This window comes from Ovis canadensis, chromosome 17 (genome assembly GCF_042477335.2).
Source record: "Ovis canadensis isolate MfBH-ARS-UI-01 breed Bighorn chromosome 17, ARS-UI_OviCan_v2, whole genome shotgun sequence".
NCBI classification, from domain to species: Eukaryota; Metazoa; Chordata; class Mammalia; order Artiodactyla; family Bovidae; genus Ovis; species Ovis canadensis.
Window position 1 is genome coordinate 20988177 of NC_091261.1, and position 18374 is coordinate 21006550.

The 18374-nt window shown below is 41.1% G+C and overlaps 1 protein-coding gene across 2 annotated transcripts in view; it reads right to left on the reverse strand.

The window, feature by feature from the left end:
- Positions 1-239: 239 nt before the first annotated feature.
- EDNRA (endothelin receptor type A) overlaps positions 240-18374 on the reverse strand; it is a 74848-nt gene continuing 56713 nt past the window's right edge. For both annotated transcript variants that reach the window (XM_069556750.1, XM_069556751.1), the window contains 4 exons: positions 14056-14208; positions 7771-7904; positions 7259-7367; positions 240-2763 (listed from right to left, as the gene is read on the reverse strand). In XM_069556750.1, the coding sequence (XP_069412851.1) occupies positions 2623-2763; positions 7259-7367; positions 7771-7904; positions 14056-14208 (537 nt within the window). In that variant the 3' untranslated portion in view covers positions 240-2622. The remainder of the gene's footprint in view (positions 2764-7258; positions 7368-7770; positions 7905-14055; positions 14209-18374) is intronic.

Consider the following 18374-nt stretch of genomic DNA (forward strand, 5'->3'; position numbering starts at 1 on the left):
TAGAAGAACCCCTGGTGCATAGTAGATGCTCAGTAAAATTTACAGGAAAGGTGAATGAAGGATTGAATGGGAGCCTTAAGTGTTCAATACAACAAAGTTGGTTGGGAATACAGTACAGTTAGGAATTATCTGTTTGAAAACCACTCACCTGGCTATTAGTCAGGAGTGGTTTGCAACCATTGTGTAGCAAACATTTCCTAGATTGAACTATGTATTAATACAAATGAAGAGACACTCACAAGGCTTCTGTAAACTTTTATTTTGTACTTATGGGCCACTGCCAGTGCAGGGCCGTGGCTTCTGGCTCATTTCTACAGATTTACTTGGAAAGATGTGATAAACGTAGAAATTGAAAGTATTCCTACTTATCAACCACAGTCACTTACTGGTCCATAAACAAAATGCACATGGAAGCCCGTGTGGTTATTCAGAAATCTATGACTTTCTGAACTTGTAAAATGCATTTTTGATATGAAAGAGACAAAGCATCTTAAAGAAAAAGACCACTGTCTAAACAAAATGGTGTGAACCTATGGCTTATATTATGGGGCTATATCACTGTATGTAATGCACCAGCGGACTAATGGAATTTGACTGCTAACACACAAAGGAACCCTGCAATTGGGTGCCTGCTGGCACCTGATATCATTTTATACATGACTGTTCTAAAATGCAGCCCAAGGAATCAGCTGAGCTAATTTATCATCAGACATTTTTCTGGTGAAATCTGATAGAAGCATTTGCCCACTTGTCAGTATCATCACCATGTTGAGGACTGGGACAATATAATACTTCAGACTTTAATGAATTTTACTCTAGCACAGGAAAAAATACAACCCCAAATACTGCTTTTTTCAACTAACCAACCAACCAAGAAACCAAAATCCATTGTCAACCCATGGCTCATCCTTTTTCATGAGGCCTCTCACATTCCATCTGTAATGGTAACATGGTCGTGAGATTTATGAACATGGATAGATTAAAACTGACAGGTTGGTTGTTGTGAGGGACAACAGATTCCATCTGGAGTGTGTGCTTTGGCACAACTGCAAGGCATTAATATTAGATTACATGAAATCCATACATGCCATCTGATCACATGCATATACCACACACACGGATACATTCCACAGAGACGATCATAGAAAAATTGGCTGAAAGAAATTTATGGTTGTTTATATACACATATATTTATATACACACAGTAAAAGATTTGCTGCTGTAATCACAGTTTGTAAACATCGTGGAAAATGCCCAGCAGAAGTCACTGAGGGCCTTTTGAAATGGGGACCATGTGAGGAGTGTTGGTAGGGAAGGCATTTAGGCTGAAAACCCAGGGACATGAAGAACCTTAAGTTCATGGCGGCATCTGGGAGTAATTATATTTCATTGACACAATAAACTCAGCTGGCCACTTTGAAATTATGTTTTCCATATTCCTATGTGGAAAAGGAATGAGCAAAAAAGTCTCACTGCCAGTTAACATTTTAAAAGCAAGCAAAGGAATATAGACATACATGTATATATGTATGTGCATGTATATACATACATGATACATATGTGTATATTTGCACACACATATACATGTTACTATTATCAAAAATAAACCTCAATGAGAATTTCCAAATTTTCTAAAAATATGCAATTCTTTCTTGCTTGCTTTATTCTGGACTTCTATGCATTTCACTGAAAGTCTTGGGCATAGTTAAATGATACATACATTTAAATTTTAGTAAATGGTATTTTGCTTTTACATAAAATTCTTCCATTAAAAAACTAGGCTTGTGAAAAATAGAACTGTTTGATTCAAGCATTATTTTTCAATCTAACAGAAGAATAGGCACAAGATCTCCTAAAATGAAACCCCATTAAAAAAGAAAATATAGGTTCTTAAAAAGTTTGCATAGCAGCTATTAAACTGCCATATATGGATATCAGTCTGTGCTTTAAAGTCCTGTAAGCTCCTGAAGCTTGAGAATTTATGTTTTAAAAAATAAGCCAGTGACATGAGAAACACTAACCTAACTTCTCACCTGAATTCCGTTTTATTTGTTTTGGGGGGGGTGGAAATATGTGTAAATGAGCTCAAATTATCATCTGTAGGCTACTATGAAGTTAAAAAATACTGGCACTGAATGACATTTCAAATAAAGGAGACTTCAACCCATACTGTGTTTGGCCAAAAAAACAAAATTACTTAAAAAAAAATAGAAAATCTTGTTACAATCTCTATAACTTTTTCACGGTGACTGCTCTTATTGAACATTCTACAGAACCACCATGAACGTTTGCCATGTACTCGAAAAAAATCTATTTTCATGCAAAGGTAGTAAATATCCTTCTGGTTTAACTGAACCATCTCCGCTCCCCCTGCCAACTCCCACCATTTTTTAGGGCTGAATATAACATGCAGAATAGGTAAATCAGATAAATAAAAGAAGTAAGATTCATTGAATTTGTGGGTATAAACCAGTCAACCCTTCAACGTTTGGGAAAACATTTTTCCAGGGGGTGGGTCTGAGTCGTAAGAGACGGATGGAACAGATTCCTGGAGACACAGTTGCTGTGTTGACTTTTTTCCTCCAGTCGGGCTTGAAGCACACTGATGACTGTTCCTTCAGTTTAGTTGATACTGTCCTTGTGGCTGCTCCTCTCTGTGTTATGGTTGTTTTGTTCAGGGTTCTTCCACTGGATGCTGGTGCCATTCATGGGCACTGAGGTCATCAGGCTCTTGGACTGGTAACAGCAGCAGCAGAGGCAAGACTGGGAGAAGGAGCAGACTCAGATTAAGAGGGGCCACCAGCCTGTTCCCAGCAGAGCACAGAGGCTCACCAACAAGGGGGGAGCGTCCAGAGGCACTGGAGGAGAGAGCGTGGGCCTTGCCAGTCATCTGGAGTAGGGAGTTTGTAAGCTCTAGGGAGAAGTTGAATGGTTTATTCTAGTGCAAAGAGACAGATCCTGTGTTTCTTGTTTTAATTGATTCACCAAGTCAAACAGGAAAGGAAGGCAGTGTCGGTGGGGGGAGACTGTTCTATGACTTGGGGTGGGCATGGGTGGGAAGGACTGGGAAGGGCCTGGCGTGTCTTGACTGCACCGCCTGCGTGTCTCTCGTCATCGGGCACCTCACCTGAGGCTCTTAAACAGCCCTAGGGGGTAGGTGCTACTTTCTTCCTGGATGAGAACAGGGAGGCTTAGAGAAGAGGCAGAACTGAGCTCAGAACCCAGGACTCTCTCTGTTGGACTCTTTCCCCTGGGTATGCTGCCTTTTTATGAATATCAGTCAAAATTGTGTTTAATTTCTGAGAGTTTGCACCTGGATTTTTTTCCCCCTTACCCTCTGGGGGTATATGTAAACTAACTTTATATGTAATATAATTTTATATATAACATATAATTTTAATTTATATGTAAAATATGTAAACTAATTAGCAACTGATTTTACTCCAGATTACATAAATGTATTTGTTATGACCTGCATTTTAGTCAATCTTTCTTAGGGCAGAATCTTTCTTAGGGCATTTCATGACTTGTAAACATGACCCCAAAGACTGCCAAAGTGTGGCAGTAAGAACTTCCACACCAAGTTTTATTGATTCCCATATTCTCTGGTTAATATCTGTCTGTCTCCTTTTAGACTGCAGGAGTCATGAAGGCAGTCACTTGTGTTTTTCCTCTCTTCTATCCCTAATACTGATAAACTCATACCGAGCACTTTCTGTTGTCTCAAGCACCGAACCCACTTATTCCACCTTATGAGATAGATACAGTATCTGATACAGATACAGATAGCATCTGATTTCAGTTCAGTTCAGTTCAGTTCAGTCGCTCAGTCGTGTCCGACTCTTTGTGACCCCATGAATCGCAGCATGCCAGGCCTCCCTGTCCATCACCATCCCTCGGAGTTCACTCGGACTCACATCCATCGAGTCTGTGATGCCATCCAGCCATCTCATCCTGGGTCGTCCCCTTCTCCTCCTGCCTCCAATCTCTCCCAGCATCAGAGTCTTTTCCAATGAATCAACTCTTCGTGTGAGGTGTCCAAAGTACTGGAGCTTCAGCTTTAGCATCATTCCTTCCAAAAAAATCCCAGGGTTGATCTCCTTCAGAATAGACTGGTTGGATCTCCTTGCAGTCCAAGGGACTCTCAAGAGTCTTCTCCAACACCACAGTTCAAAAGCATCAATTCTTCGGTGCTCAGCTTTCTACATAGTCCAACTCTCACATCCATACATGACCACAGGAAAAACCATAGCCTTGACTAGACGGACCTTAGTTGGCAAAGTAATGTCTCTGCTTTTGAATATACTATCTAGGTTGGTCATAACTTTTCTTCCAAGGAGTAAGCGTCTTTTAATTTCATGGCTGCAGTCACCATCTGCAGTGATTTTGGAGCCCAAAAAAATAAAGTCTGACACTGTTTCTACTGTTTCCTCATCTATTTCTCATGAAGTGATGGGACCAGATTTACTGACGGACAAACTGAGGAAGCAAGAGTGGCCCCACTTGGACCTGGTTTTAGACAGCTAGTGCAGAGCTGGGACTACAGCCTACCAGGCTCCTCCGTCCATGGGATTTTCCAGGCAAGAGTACTGGAGTGGGTTGCCATTGCCTTCTCCATGGGGTCGCTAAGAGTCATACACGACTGAGCGACTTCACTTTCACTTTTCACTTTCTTGCATTGGAGAAGGAAATGGCAACCCACTCCAGTGTTTTTGCCTGGAGAATCTCAAGGACGGGGGAGCCTGGTGGGCTGCCATCTATGGGGTCACACAGAGTCGGACACGACTGAAGCGATGCAGCAGCAGCAGCAGCAGCAGAGCTGGGATGTAAACCAAGACTGTTCCCTTCCAGACCCTGCACCCTTAAACGCTGTGCTACTCTTCCTAATATGTACCATAAAATGAAGTTAAACATCCTGGCCAAAGTTAGCGGATTCCAATTAGGACTAATTCCATGCTAAAATCACTCTAGGAACTGGAAAAATAATACTTCAGTAAGAAGTGCTTGGAACTTCTGGAGAAAATGCGTTGGCTTAGCTACAAGGAGGTCTGAAGAACGGAAGGAAACTGATTTTGAATTAAATTACATTAGTTCAGATTTCCAGAGCCATAAACATTTACTTTTCTTGAAAAGACTATTATGAAGTATACTATTAAGTAGCATTTAGCAAGAGCTTTCTTAACAATGAGTTTATGTTTTGTTGAGACTATGGTTAAAAGTCTAAGGCTATGTAAGGCATGAATAAGCTTAATCTCTTCTGTTAGCCTTGGAGCTCAACTTGGACTATTTCTTTTCAAAGCATGATACTAATTTGGCATGCTACTAAATTAGTTCTTTTTATTTTAACTTTTGAGTATGTTGTTTGAATATATATTGCTTTTCTGTTACGCTGACAATTTGATGCTCTTTCTAGGTAACAAAATGTAATTTTCACTTCTCTTCTGAAAAGTTCAGCTGATGAAAGTACTATTGTGATTTTCACTTCTCATCTGAAAAGTTCAGCAGATGAAGTGCTATTTACAACTGGAATGAGCCATGCCTGTTGGATATCTAATACACACAGTTGGCTGTTCTTAAAAAATACTTGCTTACAAAGCAGAAATAGGGACACAGATGTAGAGAACAAACGTTAAGGATGCCAAGGGGGACAGGGAGGAGGTAGGATGAACTGGGAGACTGGGATTGGCATATACGCACCACCGATACCATGTATAAAATAGAGAACTAATGAAAATCTACCGGAACTCTCCTCAGCGCTCTGTGGTGGCCTAAATGGGAAGGATATATATTGCTATTGCTATTTCGCTAAGTCACTTCAGTCATGTCTGACTCTGTGCGACCCCATAGATGGCAGCCCACCAGGCTCCCCTGTCCCTGGGATTCTCCAGGCAAGAACACTGGAGTGGGTTGCCATTTGCTTCTCCAATGCATGAAAGTGAAAAGTGAAAGGGAAGTCGCTCAGTCGTGTCTGACTCTTAGCGACCCCATGGACTGCAGCCCACCAGGCTCCTCCATCCATGGGATTTTCCAGGCAAGAGTACTGGAGTGAGGTGCCATCGCCTTTTCCAAAGGATATATATATGTGTATATATATGTGTATATATATATATGAAAGGGGATATATGTATCACTGATTCACGTTGCTGGACAGTAGAAACTAATAAAGCATTCTGAAGCAATTATACTCTATTAGAAATAAAAATAAAGAAAAGACAGAAGAGAAAAAAAATCCAATTAAATGAAAACAATTGAATTTGCTATTATATACTATTGTCTATGGGCGGCTCAGCAGTAAAGAATCTGCCTGCCAGGTAGGAATTTGCTGTGTGACACAGGAGGCTCAACCCAGGGCTCTGTGGCAACCTAGAGAGATGGGATGGGGAGGGAGGTGGGAGGTGGTTCAGGAGGGCAGGGACATACGGATACCTGTGGCAGATGTATGGCAGAAACCAACACAATATTGTAAAGCAATGATCCCCTGATGAAAAAAAAAGAATCCACCTGCCAATTTAGGAGATGCAATTTTGATCCCTAGGTTGGGAAGATCCCCCAGAGTAGGAAATGGTAACCCATTCCAGCATTCTTGCCTGGAAAAATCCCATGGACAGAGAAGCCTGGCAAGCTACAGTCCATGGGGTTACAAAAGAATTGGACATGACTGAGTGACTACACAGAGACATTACTTTGCCAACAAAGGTCCGTCTAGTCAAGGCTATGGTTTTTCCAGTGGTCATGGATGGATGTGAGAGTTGGACTGTGAAGAAAGCTGAGCACCGAAGAATTGATGCTTTTGAACTGTGGTGTTGGAGAAGACTCTTGAGAGTCCCTTGGACTGCAAGGAGATCCAACCAGTCCATTCTGAAGGAGATCAACCCTGGGATTTCTTTGGAAGGAATGATGCTAAAGCTGAAGCTCCAGTACTTTGGCCACCTCATGCGAAGAGTTGACTTACTGGAAAAGACTCTGATGCTGGGAGGGATTGGGGGCAGGAGGAGAAGGGGACAATAGAGGATGGGATGGCTGGATGGCATCACTGACTCGATGGACATGAGTTTGAGTGAACTCCCGGAATTGGTGATGGACAGGGAGGCCTGGCGTGCTGTGATTCATGGGGTCACAAAGAGTTGGACACGACTGAGCGACTGAACTGAACTGGACTGAGTGACTACACAACAATAGCAACGACCATCACACATAATCAATCATTAATGCCAATAATTATTATGAAAAAGATCTTCTTGTTCAAAGAAATACTTACCTGGAAACAATTTTTAAATTTCTTGCTCACAAAATATAGAGCTATTGGGTTGATACATGAATTCATGGTTGCCAAGTTAATACCGATGTAATCCATGAGCAGCAAGAAACTTGAGCAATGGAAATAGAAGAGATAAATTAGAACATCATGTTTTAAAACCTAATTAGCATTTATCTCTAAAATAAGCATTTTTCTTGCCCAGGAGACATTTCTCAGAGGTAGCAGTCAAAATTACTTTTAAAGCCCTTGTTTAAATGGCAGTTTCAGTTCTGCAGGACATGTGCAGATATACCCACCACTTGCTTAACCCAGGAGGGGTGCAGCAAAATTATTGATAGGGCTTGCACAAAATTTTGAGGTTGGTTATGGGCTGTGACAGCAAAGAAAAACAATCAACTTAGAAGATTTAATTTTCAGGGCTAACATGAGTATATAAGAGGTGGTTTTGTAAAAGTCTTAGAAATGTGAGATCAGAGAAACTCGAATTTCCTTCTGAGTACAAAGGCTCATACCTAAGTAATTCACACCGGTTCGTGTCCATTTCATCATACACGGTTTTTTTCAAAATGCGGCTTAAATGAAGAGGGAACCAGCACAGAGCAAAAATTACAACCAAGCAGAAAACTGTTTTTGCCACTTCTCGACGCTAAAGAAAAGTGAGAGAAAAAAATACAATAAGTTCAGTGTTTTTCTACTAGAGAAAGGAGATACACAAAAGAAGTACTACAATGTCATGTTAGTTTCCACACGACATTGTAAAGCAATTATACTGCAATTAAAAAAAGAGTAGTAGATTGGGACAGGGTACTCGAAGAAGAGCCAGAGCAGCCCACCTCACCACCCTCTACTTCGTCAAGATTTGGAGTCCAGGAAACCCCCTTGGTCCAGTGGTTAGGACTCTGAGCTTCTGCTCCAGGAAGCGTGAATTCGATCCCTGGTCGGGGAACTAAGATCCTACATGCAGCATAGTGCGGCCAAATAAAAAAATAGATAAGGTTTGGAGTCTAATTGTCTTAAGCAAGGAGTTGTTAGTGATTCTTTTGGAGCAGCTGCCAGGAAGCATGGTAGCCTCAGGCTGGTTATTAGGGCCAGGTCAAAGGTTCGATGGTGGGCAGAGTGGGGGACGGGCTGGGGTTGAGCCAACACTGTGACTGGGTCTGTATGTCTGTGTATTTGCATGTCTGTCGAACATATGGGGGGAAGGTTAGTTAAAAGTCTCCATAGCAGGTAATTCACCTGCATTAATGATAGCATGGTAGTCAAGGTGACTGACCCTACCATAATAACAAAATGGGACAAATCTAGGAAATTCCCTGGTGGTCCAGTGGCTAGGATTCTTGGCTTTCATTGCTGAGGGTCTGGGTTCAGTCTAGCCTGAAACCAGTTCCCCTGGTTGGGGAGCTAAGATGCTGTAAGCTGTGTGGCATGGCCCACCCCCAAAACAATGAATAAGTCTACAAAGATGTTTGGAAAACAAAATAGCACGGAACAGAAAAGGAAAAGGAAGGAGAAGGAAATGGCAACCCACTCCAATATTCTTGCCTGGAAAATCCCATGGACAAAGGAGCCTGTGGGCTCCTACTGTCCGTGGGGTCACAAAAGAGTTGGACACGACTTAGCGACTAAACAACAATTCTATATGTCCTACAAAATCTTTGACAGTCTGAAGACTGCTTACTTCGACAGCCTTATTTCCTTCCACTGTTTAAGTCAGATTATGCTCCTGAAGGATAGCAGAGCAGTTCAGAGAGTGAGCTTTGAGATTAGCAGAACTACATCTGCAAAAGAAATTTGCAATTTACAAATTATATTGTTTTGGGTAATTTTTGCAACCTCTCTAAGCCTTAGTCTCTTCATTTGTTAAATATGGTAAATAATGAAACCAAAGGACATGATACCAGAAAAACACTTGGCATAGGTCTCCCAGGGAACAGGTGTGAAATTTTCGGGGGTTGGTAAAAAGTACCCATTAGAGATTTCCTGTCTCATGCAGGGCAAGAGACTGCTTCTCAGGTCTTTAAACTATACCACTGGCTTTCCTGGTTCTTCACCTTCTAGATGACAGGTCATGGGGCTTCTCAGCCTCTATAATTGCTTGAACCAATATCTTAGAACAAGCTATAATTCTGTTCTTTTTCTTTAGAGAATCCTGGCTAATACAGCTGTTAATTAGAGCCCATGCCTTACTCAGTTTTCGCTGGATTTTTATACCCTCATTTGTGTGTGTGTGTGTGTGTGTGTGTGTGTGTGTGTATACTTTCATACAATTTTAATACCATACACAAATTCATTAACCACCATCAAAATCTATATACAGAACTACTCATACAACTCCATAGCAAAAAAGCAAACAATTTGATTAAAAACTGACAAACAATTTGAACAGACATATTCTCAAAGAAGAAATACAGATGGCCAGTATATATATAAGGACATGAAAAGGTGTCCAACATCATTAATTATGAAGAAAATGTAAATGGAGTAACAAATATTGGCAAGAATGTAGAGAAAAACGAAAGCTTATATTCAATACATTGTTGGTGGTACTATAAATCTGTGTATGTATTTGTATAAATTTCCATAGCCACTATGGAAAACGATATGGACGTTCCTCAAAAAACTGAATATAGAATACTGTATATCCAGAAATATATATATATGTGTGTATATATACACACATATATATATATATCATACAAATACTGTATAATCCAGAAATTCCACTGCTGGGTACTTATTGGAAAAAAATTAAAACACTAACTCAAAAAGATATCTGCACCTCCATGTTCATTAAGCATTATTTACAATAGCCAAGGCATGCAAATAACCTAAGGGTCCATCAGTGAATGAATGAATAAAGAAAAGACATATAATAAAAAAAAAAAAAAAAAAAAGGAAAAGGAAGAACAACATGTTTTCTCCATTTCTTGATCTTGGAGAAAGCTGGCATTCGGACTTTTTTGGCTTTTAAAATTCTTTCATTAATGACAGGTAGCTTCCAAAGATACATTGTTTGCAAACATAGAGTGCGTGCGTGCCAAGTCACTTCAGTCCTGGCTGACTCTGCAACCTTATGGACCATAGCCTGCCAGGCTCCTCTGTCCATGGGATTCTCCAGGCAAGGATACTGGAGTGGGTTGCCATTTCCTTCTTCTTGACCCAGGGATCAAACCTGCGTCTCTTGTCGCCTACATTTGCAGGCGGGTTCTTGACCACTTAGCACCACCTGAGGGTAAAGGATTATCAGCACAGACAATTGGAAAAACGGGGACATGTTGACTCTGGCCTGACTCCAATGGCAGGTTTACATGCTTTGGGGTCTGCACAGGATCAGTAAAATCATAGGTTAGGAATTATCTGCAGCCAGTCATTTGGGTGCCCTGTATTTGAGTATTACAGGGCATGGCATTAGGAAGCCCAACTGGGAACATAAAATACAACTTGTCTGTAATTGGGATCACTTAATGTCAAAATAAAACTGATTGAAAACAGGATTTGGAAGGGTAAGGCTGGTCCAATCCAAAGCATACAGCTTTAAGTAGGGGAAGCCTGCAATAAACCCACGTGATTGATAGAGCTATTTAGAAAGATCTCAGGGCAGTTGTTACAAATTGTGGCTTTAGCCCCAAGAACTGGGATTTCTTTAATCTTTGAGTTAGCTAGCTAGCTGGCTATGGCTTCAGAGAATGTATAAACCGAAAGATGCTTGAGAACAATAAAGGATTCTTTATTAATCTAAAGGAATGGGGGATCATTTTAAAGGGCTATTTTGTGTACACAGAAAGACAGTGTAGAAAGCGTACTGGGGGAGAGGCTATCTCTTTGGAACACATCCTCAAAGTGGGTAAACTTATTTATTTATTTAGGTTATGCCACATGGCATGTGGGATCTTAGTTCCCTCAGCAGGGATTGAACCCATGCCCCGTGCCACGGAAGTGTGGCTTCTTAACCACTCGACCTCCAGGGAAGTCTGCAAGAGGATAATTTTTTAAATGTAATATTAATACTTTGCCACATGGCAGTCAGCTATTTGGTTACTCAATATCCATCCTTCTGAATTTTCCTTACTATCAGTCAGATCCTTGATTTCGTCATGGCAGCAGAGGAGCCTGGCTTCCTCATCCACACAGATCTTACCAGTTACACTAGGCAGAAGCCGTTGTGTGGGGTTTCTGACGAGATCAAGCGTGTCCAGAGCGGAAAAGCTACTTAAACATGGGGGCTCCTCCTTTGGTGCACACACTAATGTGAGCTGTATTCTTCCCCTTTTGGCTGCCTGGAAAGGAGGTCTAAGGGCAGAGCTGTAGCTGCCGTCTTCCAATAATAAAGGAAAGGGGAGCACAGCAGCAGAACCCTGGCTTCTTGAGTCCCTTGACCACTGAGCTGATGACATCTAAGCTTTCTGCTACGCAAGACAGATAAGCCCCTACTGGCCTACTCCCTGTTATTTCGGGTCTTCTGTTCACCCTTGTGCTCATTCGCTCAGTTGTATCTCTTTGCCACCCCATAAACTGCAGCCCGCCAGGCTCCTCTGTCCATAGGATTCTCCAGGCAAGAATACTGGAGAGAGTTGCCATTTCCTCCTCCAGAGGATCTTCCTGACCCAGGGATCGAACCCACATCTCCTGCGTTGGCAGGCAGATTCTTTACCACTGAGCCACCTGGGAAGATTTTCTGCATCCAAACACAAGCCCTAGCTGATAAAGATGTTGTCGGTATAGTGAAGAGAAATTCTAGAAAAACATACCAGAAGCAGGATCAAGCATCATGTTGGACTTGGATGGAGTGGCAGGGTTTTCACTCTAAGCTAGCTCCCCTGCCACCCTCCACCCCCAAAGGCCTCCCAGCTAGGCTTGCTCTCCTGCAGTCAGAACCTGCTCGATCTTTGAGTGGGACTCAAGGGAATGTCTACTGCATGGGGACCCAGTTTTGGATTCTAATGTCCATTTGGTTGCGCTAGTCTCTTAAACACCTGTGTAATAAGGGTGCATGCCTGTCTAGCTTATCTCACAGCGTGTTTGGAGGGATCAAATACCAAAATGACATGGAAATGCTCTTTGGGAACTTAAAAAATGCTATGAAAATGTGAAGCAGCAGCATCTTATTGCTCCCAATCCGTATTTAATTATTTTCAGAGCAGGTGTCACTCATAGCTTGAATAGACTCAATTGTGGTGCTAATGCAAAAATCGACATTCAAAAACACTGTTTTTCACAAATCTATTCTAATTAGTTACTTCTATTGCAGGAATGAAAGGTAATAACAGCTTAATCTGTTTCACATCTGGAGTAGTCCGAACTTTCATGCCTGGATGATGTCGTGCTAAAGTTTCTCAAGATAAGTTTCCTGTTAAATTTTAATAAAGGATAATAGCTACCATTTGTATAACATGTTAGATTTTTATGAAGTATGTGAATGCATGTTAATTCCTTTGATTCTCAATAATAATACTGATTCATATATTATTATGTCTAGTTTAAGATAATGAATTGAGGCTCAAAAAAATCGGTACTCTGGTCAAAAAGAGTTGCTGATGAAGACTGATGCTTGTGTATGGCAATCACACAGGGCAGTTATCCAGGCTACATCAACAACTCACATTGACTTTCGGTGTGGCTGGTCGTCTTTACATACTTGTCTGTTGAAACTGAACAGTTACCCAGTCTTAGTTTTACTCTTTGAATTAATATATATCAACAGTATCTGACTACTTAGTATCTGCTGGGTTCTATTAGACACCGTACATGCATTACATAACCCCTTTGATGTACTATTATATACATTTCAATAAAAATATTTAAGACTCAAAATTGAGTTAGTATTTGTACAGAAAAGTGCAGGTGGGACCTCCCTGGTGACCCAGTGGCTAAGTCTCTGCACTCAAAATACAAGGGGCCTAGGTCTGATCCCTGGGCAGGAAACTAGATCTCACAGTCAAATAAATAAATATTTTAAAGGGCAGATATTATTTTATACATTTTTAAAAAAACTAAAAGTTCAGAGAGAGAAAGCAATTGCCCAGTGTCACAGGGTCAGCAAACAGAAGCTTCATAGCTTTATCTGCCCTGTTTGCTGCCTGGGAGAAACAGATAGCCTCCTACTGAAAGGTTCAGATTTCTTCTAGGACTTTAGGCTTTCCAAAATGTGACTTCTTATGTACCCAGTCCCATTTCTTTCCATGAGTTATACCTTAGATGTTGCTCTAATGAGGTCTGCCTCCTTTCCCTTCTCCTCAAATGCATGGTACTCATGCGTGTTCTAGCTAGACCCCCATCAGGAACAGTTCAATCCTCCTCACGCGTGAACAGTTTCTCCAAGACTTGATCTCATATCCTCCTCGGCTTTCTACAGCACAAGCAACTTTTTACCACACCTTGTGATTCCATGTTTCAATTATCTCATGTTTGTGTTTTATTTCCACAACAGGACTGCAAAGCCTGCCGGGGAGAAAGTCATGTGCTTCTTTTTTTTTTTTTATAGTCCTGGCACAATTCCAAGCCCAGTTCAATGTGCTACTAATCACAAACACACGTTTGATAGATACTCTTGGCAAAATTAACGAATAGTTCCTCTCTGTTTGGGCCCTGCCCCCAGGGCCATCTGTTTCACAGGTCGGATCCTGACTTCACTGGAGAAATGCTCAATTCTCTAAAGAAAACAAGGCATACAGACAAGCAAGACAGTATTTTAATTTTTAGGAAATCAGGCTAAATATGCAAAACACAATATCCACAGTCCTTTCGTTGTCAAGGACAAACCGGTCTTGGCCAGACCGTCATGATATTATCAGGTTTACCTGTTTCAGATGCTCACTGAGGGCAATTCTCAGGCTGCCGTTCCTTCGGTTTAACATCTCACAAGTCATGAGGGTGTAGAAGATCGCGGTGCACACCAGGGGCATGCAGAAGTAGAACCCAAATAGCCACCAGTCCTTAACATCTTGATAGAACTGCAAAGAGGAGAGGAGGGAGAGAGAGGAAAAGCATTATAAGGAAAGTTCGCTGCACAGCGTCTGGTGGCTTCAAGGTCTTCATGCTTACAGCTATGTTTGTATACTCATGCTCTCTGCTGGCAGTAATGGGCTTGGAGGTCGTGCTCAAAACTCAACTAAACTGAAAACTCCAAACATGTAATTTCTGGTTTAGCTGTGTGTTGTGTGCTGTGTGTTGCTTTTTATAACAGCACACAAAGAAACTGCATTAATATTATTCTGACAATACTGTTCACAATAGCCAAGACATAACAGCAACCTAAATGTCTATTGACAGACGAATGTGGTATATATATATATATATATATATATATATATATATATACACACACACACACACCATATATATATACACACACACACCAAATATATATACAGTATACACCATATATATACACACACCATATATGTATATTATATATATGTATATATATATGTATGTATATATATACATACATACATAGAGGCTTCCCTGGTGGCTCAGAGGTTAAAGTGTCTGCCGCCAATGCGGGAGACCTGGGTTTGATCCCTGGGTCAGGAAGACCCCCTAGAGAAGGAAATGGCACCCCACTCCAGTATTCTTGCCTGGAGAATCCCATGGACGGAGGAGCCTGGTGGGCTACAGTCCACGGGGTTGCAAAGAGTCAGACACGACTGAGCGACTTCACTTACTTATACATACATATACAATGGAATATTACTCAGCCATAAAAAGAATGAAATAATGCCATTTGCAGCAACAAGATGGACCTAGAGATTATCATACCAAGTGATGTAAGTTAGATAGAGAAAGACAAATAACATATGATATCACTTTATGTGGAATCTAAAATATAGCACAAATGAACTTATCCATGAAACAGAAACAGATGCACAGACAGAGAACAGACTTGTGGTTACCAAGTGGGAGGCCGGGTGGGAGAGGGATGGGTTGGAAGTTCTGGATTAACAGCTGCAAACTATTATATATAGACTGGATAAACAACAAGGTCCTACTCTATAGCACAGGGAACTATATTCAGTATCCTTTCATAAGTCATAATGGAAAAGAATGTGAAAAAGAAAATACATAACAGAATAACTCTACTATATAGCAGAAATTAACACATTGTAAATCAGCTACAATAAGTTTAAAATTACCCAAATTATTAACTAATTTTAATAATTATTAACAATTATTAACATTTTTAATAAACTGAAGTTGGTTTGAATTACACAGTGGAAGAACCCTCATCAATAAAAAGAATTCCCTTTCAAAACTCATGAAACATGCTTTTGAGACATACAGAATCTGTATCTTTATTGGTGATTCTCAACATTTTGCTAGTGCCTGGTTTATTTCTGACTGTTGTGGTGAAAGTGTACTTAATGTGCCTGTCTTGTTTGGAAAGAGAGAAGGTTATGAATGGCTTATCTGTGGAGCGCTGGTTACTGGGAGTTAACCCTTTGTCTGGTATGTCTGCTATGCGACCTCAGCCAGCCAGTGTGAGCCATCAATAACCATGTCCTTCCTCTCTCTCTTAATACTTACCACTTGGAAACTATTGAGGCAGAGTAGCTTATCTGAAGGCATGCTGAACCTGATTTCCCTGTGGACAGCATTTGTAAATACTAGGATTACTCAATTTTATGTCTTTTTAAAGGAGAAAATATAATACCCAATAAAAATGGAAATAAGAAAATTATAGCTAAATTCTTCCTCCCACTAAATTAATCACCAACTTGGGAAGAACGCTTTCCCTTTCCTAATGCTGTTTCTCCAGATAGTTTATTTACTAAGGATAATGCAGCCTCCTGCAATATCTCAGTTCCCACAGTAAAAAATAATCACACTGCTCTGTGAAAAACTGGAGAGTTTCTGAATATAGAAAGAGGCCCAGTAGGCTGCACTTATAACATGTCTATTAAAATATGCTATAAATGGTTCCTGAGGAAAAAAAGTTCTGGGCAGGGGTTCATAACTATTTTTATGTCAGGAACCCCTTTGGATTATCTGGTGAAGACTATAATTCTTTCTGAGATTAATACTTAAAAAAATTTTTAATTTTATATTGGAGTATAGCTGATTAACAATTTTGTGATGGTTTCAGGTGAACAATGAAGGGACTCAGCCATGCATATACATATGTATCCATTCTCCCCCAAAGTCCCCTCCCATCCAGGCTGCCACATAACACTGAACAGAGTTCTATGTGCTATACAGTAGGTCCTTGTTGGTTATCCGTTTTAAATATAGCAGTGTGTACATGTCGATCCTAAATTCCCTAACTATCTCTTTGCCATATTCTTTTCCCCCTGGCAACCATAAGTTTGTTGAGAATAATGCTTTTAAATGCATGAAATAAAATATGTACCAATACAATGGAAACAAATTACATCAAAACATAGCTAACAAAAATATGAGAAAGAAAATTCTAATATCACAATATAAGGGTTTATTAACAAATTAAATGACAGGTCTAATGAGTTCTATCAGAATGTGGAACCAATGATGAATGTAAATGACATTTCCAGATTATATGTTATATGGTATGAAAATGTCTGTTATTTCCATTTAGTGAAAAAAAAAAAAACATGGTACTGTTAAACACTACTGTGATTTGTTGCCTACATCCACATTAATTAGAAGGAAATGATAAATTTCAGTTAGAAGTTAGTGAAAATAATCATGTAATTTCCTCTTCCTTCAAGTTCACAGACCACTGAATTGTAGCCTCAGGTTAAGTGCAGAATCTCAAAGGAGCTGGCGTATTCAAATCTGTTTATACAAATATTTTCCTATTCACATCCCACTGTAGAAAGATCTTAGTACTGAACTTAAAACACAAACAAAAAATTCAGAAGAACTCTTCATTTAAGCACAATGCACACACCTCTTGAAGAAGCCCCTTCCTTTGTACCCCCTCCTTCTGGGTGCACTGCGGGTGGGGGTGTGACTGCCCAGCAGCAGCTGTGGGGGTCCTGGGAGTTAGCCCTTGCTGGAGGAGGCTGGATGGAGTCCCCTGCCCCTTCCATGGCAGAGGCCAGTGGAGAACGGGATCACACATTTCTTTTGAACTGATGTCATCAACAAGGGTACAGAGGGGCCTCCCTCCAGTCTGGGTAAGTCCTCAGCCACTTCAGTTGTGGACGAGTCTTTGTGACCCCATGGACTGTAGCCTGCCAGGCTCCTCTGTCCATGGGGATTCTCCAGGCAAGAATCCTGGAGAGGTTGCCATGCCCACTCCAGGGCACCTTTCCCACAAGGGATTGAACTGGTGTCTCTTACGTCTCCTGCATTGGCAGATGGGTTCTTTACCACTAACACCACCTGGGAAGCCCCTCCCTCCAGTCTAGGTTAGAGCAAAGCTGAGGAGGAAAGACTGGAAAAAGAAGGGGAATCAAATTAGAAAAAGAGACCAGGGGGAAAGAGAAGCCTAAAACCTTAGACTTGAAAAGAAATCTACAGAATCATCAGTTCATGGGACTTCCCTGGCAGTCCAGTGGTTAAGACTTGGTGCTTCCAATGCAGGGGTTCCTGGTTGGATCTGTAATCAGGGAACTGAGATCCTGCAGGCTGAGCCATCAGGGAAGCCAGGTGGCACTGGGGGTAAAGAACCCGCCTGCCAATGCAGTAGCTGTAAGAGACGTGGGCTTGATCCCGTAGTTGGGAAGATCCCCTGGAGGAGGAAATGGCAACCCGCTCCAGTATTCTTGCCTGGAGAATCCCGTGGACAGAGGAGCCTGGCAGCTCCAAGTCCTTGGGCTCACAAAGAATTGGAAGTGACTGAAGCAACTTAGTATGCATGCATGTAAGATCCTGCATGCTGAAGGGTGTGACCAAAAAATTATCAGTTCAAACTCAGTGCTCCTTATGCAACCCTCCAGGCACCCCCGCCCCTGCCTGAAGGGCAGCCACCCTTAGCTTCATTGCTAACAAGGAGATGCTTTCTTGTGAAGAAACCCATTTCCTTTTACCCAGCAAGATCCATCAGTAAGTTCCTTGTTACACTGAGCCTCTTCTCTAACGCCTTAGTCAGAGGTATCCAGATCACTCATTCACACTGCCCAAATTCTCAGAATACACAGAAGAACTACACAAAAAAGATTTTCATGACCCAGATAACCACGATGGTATGATCACT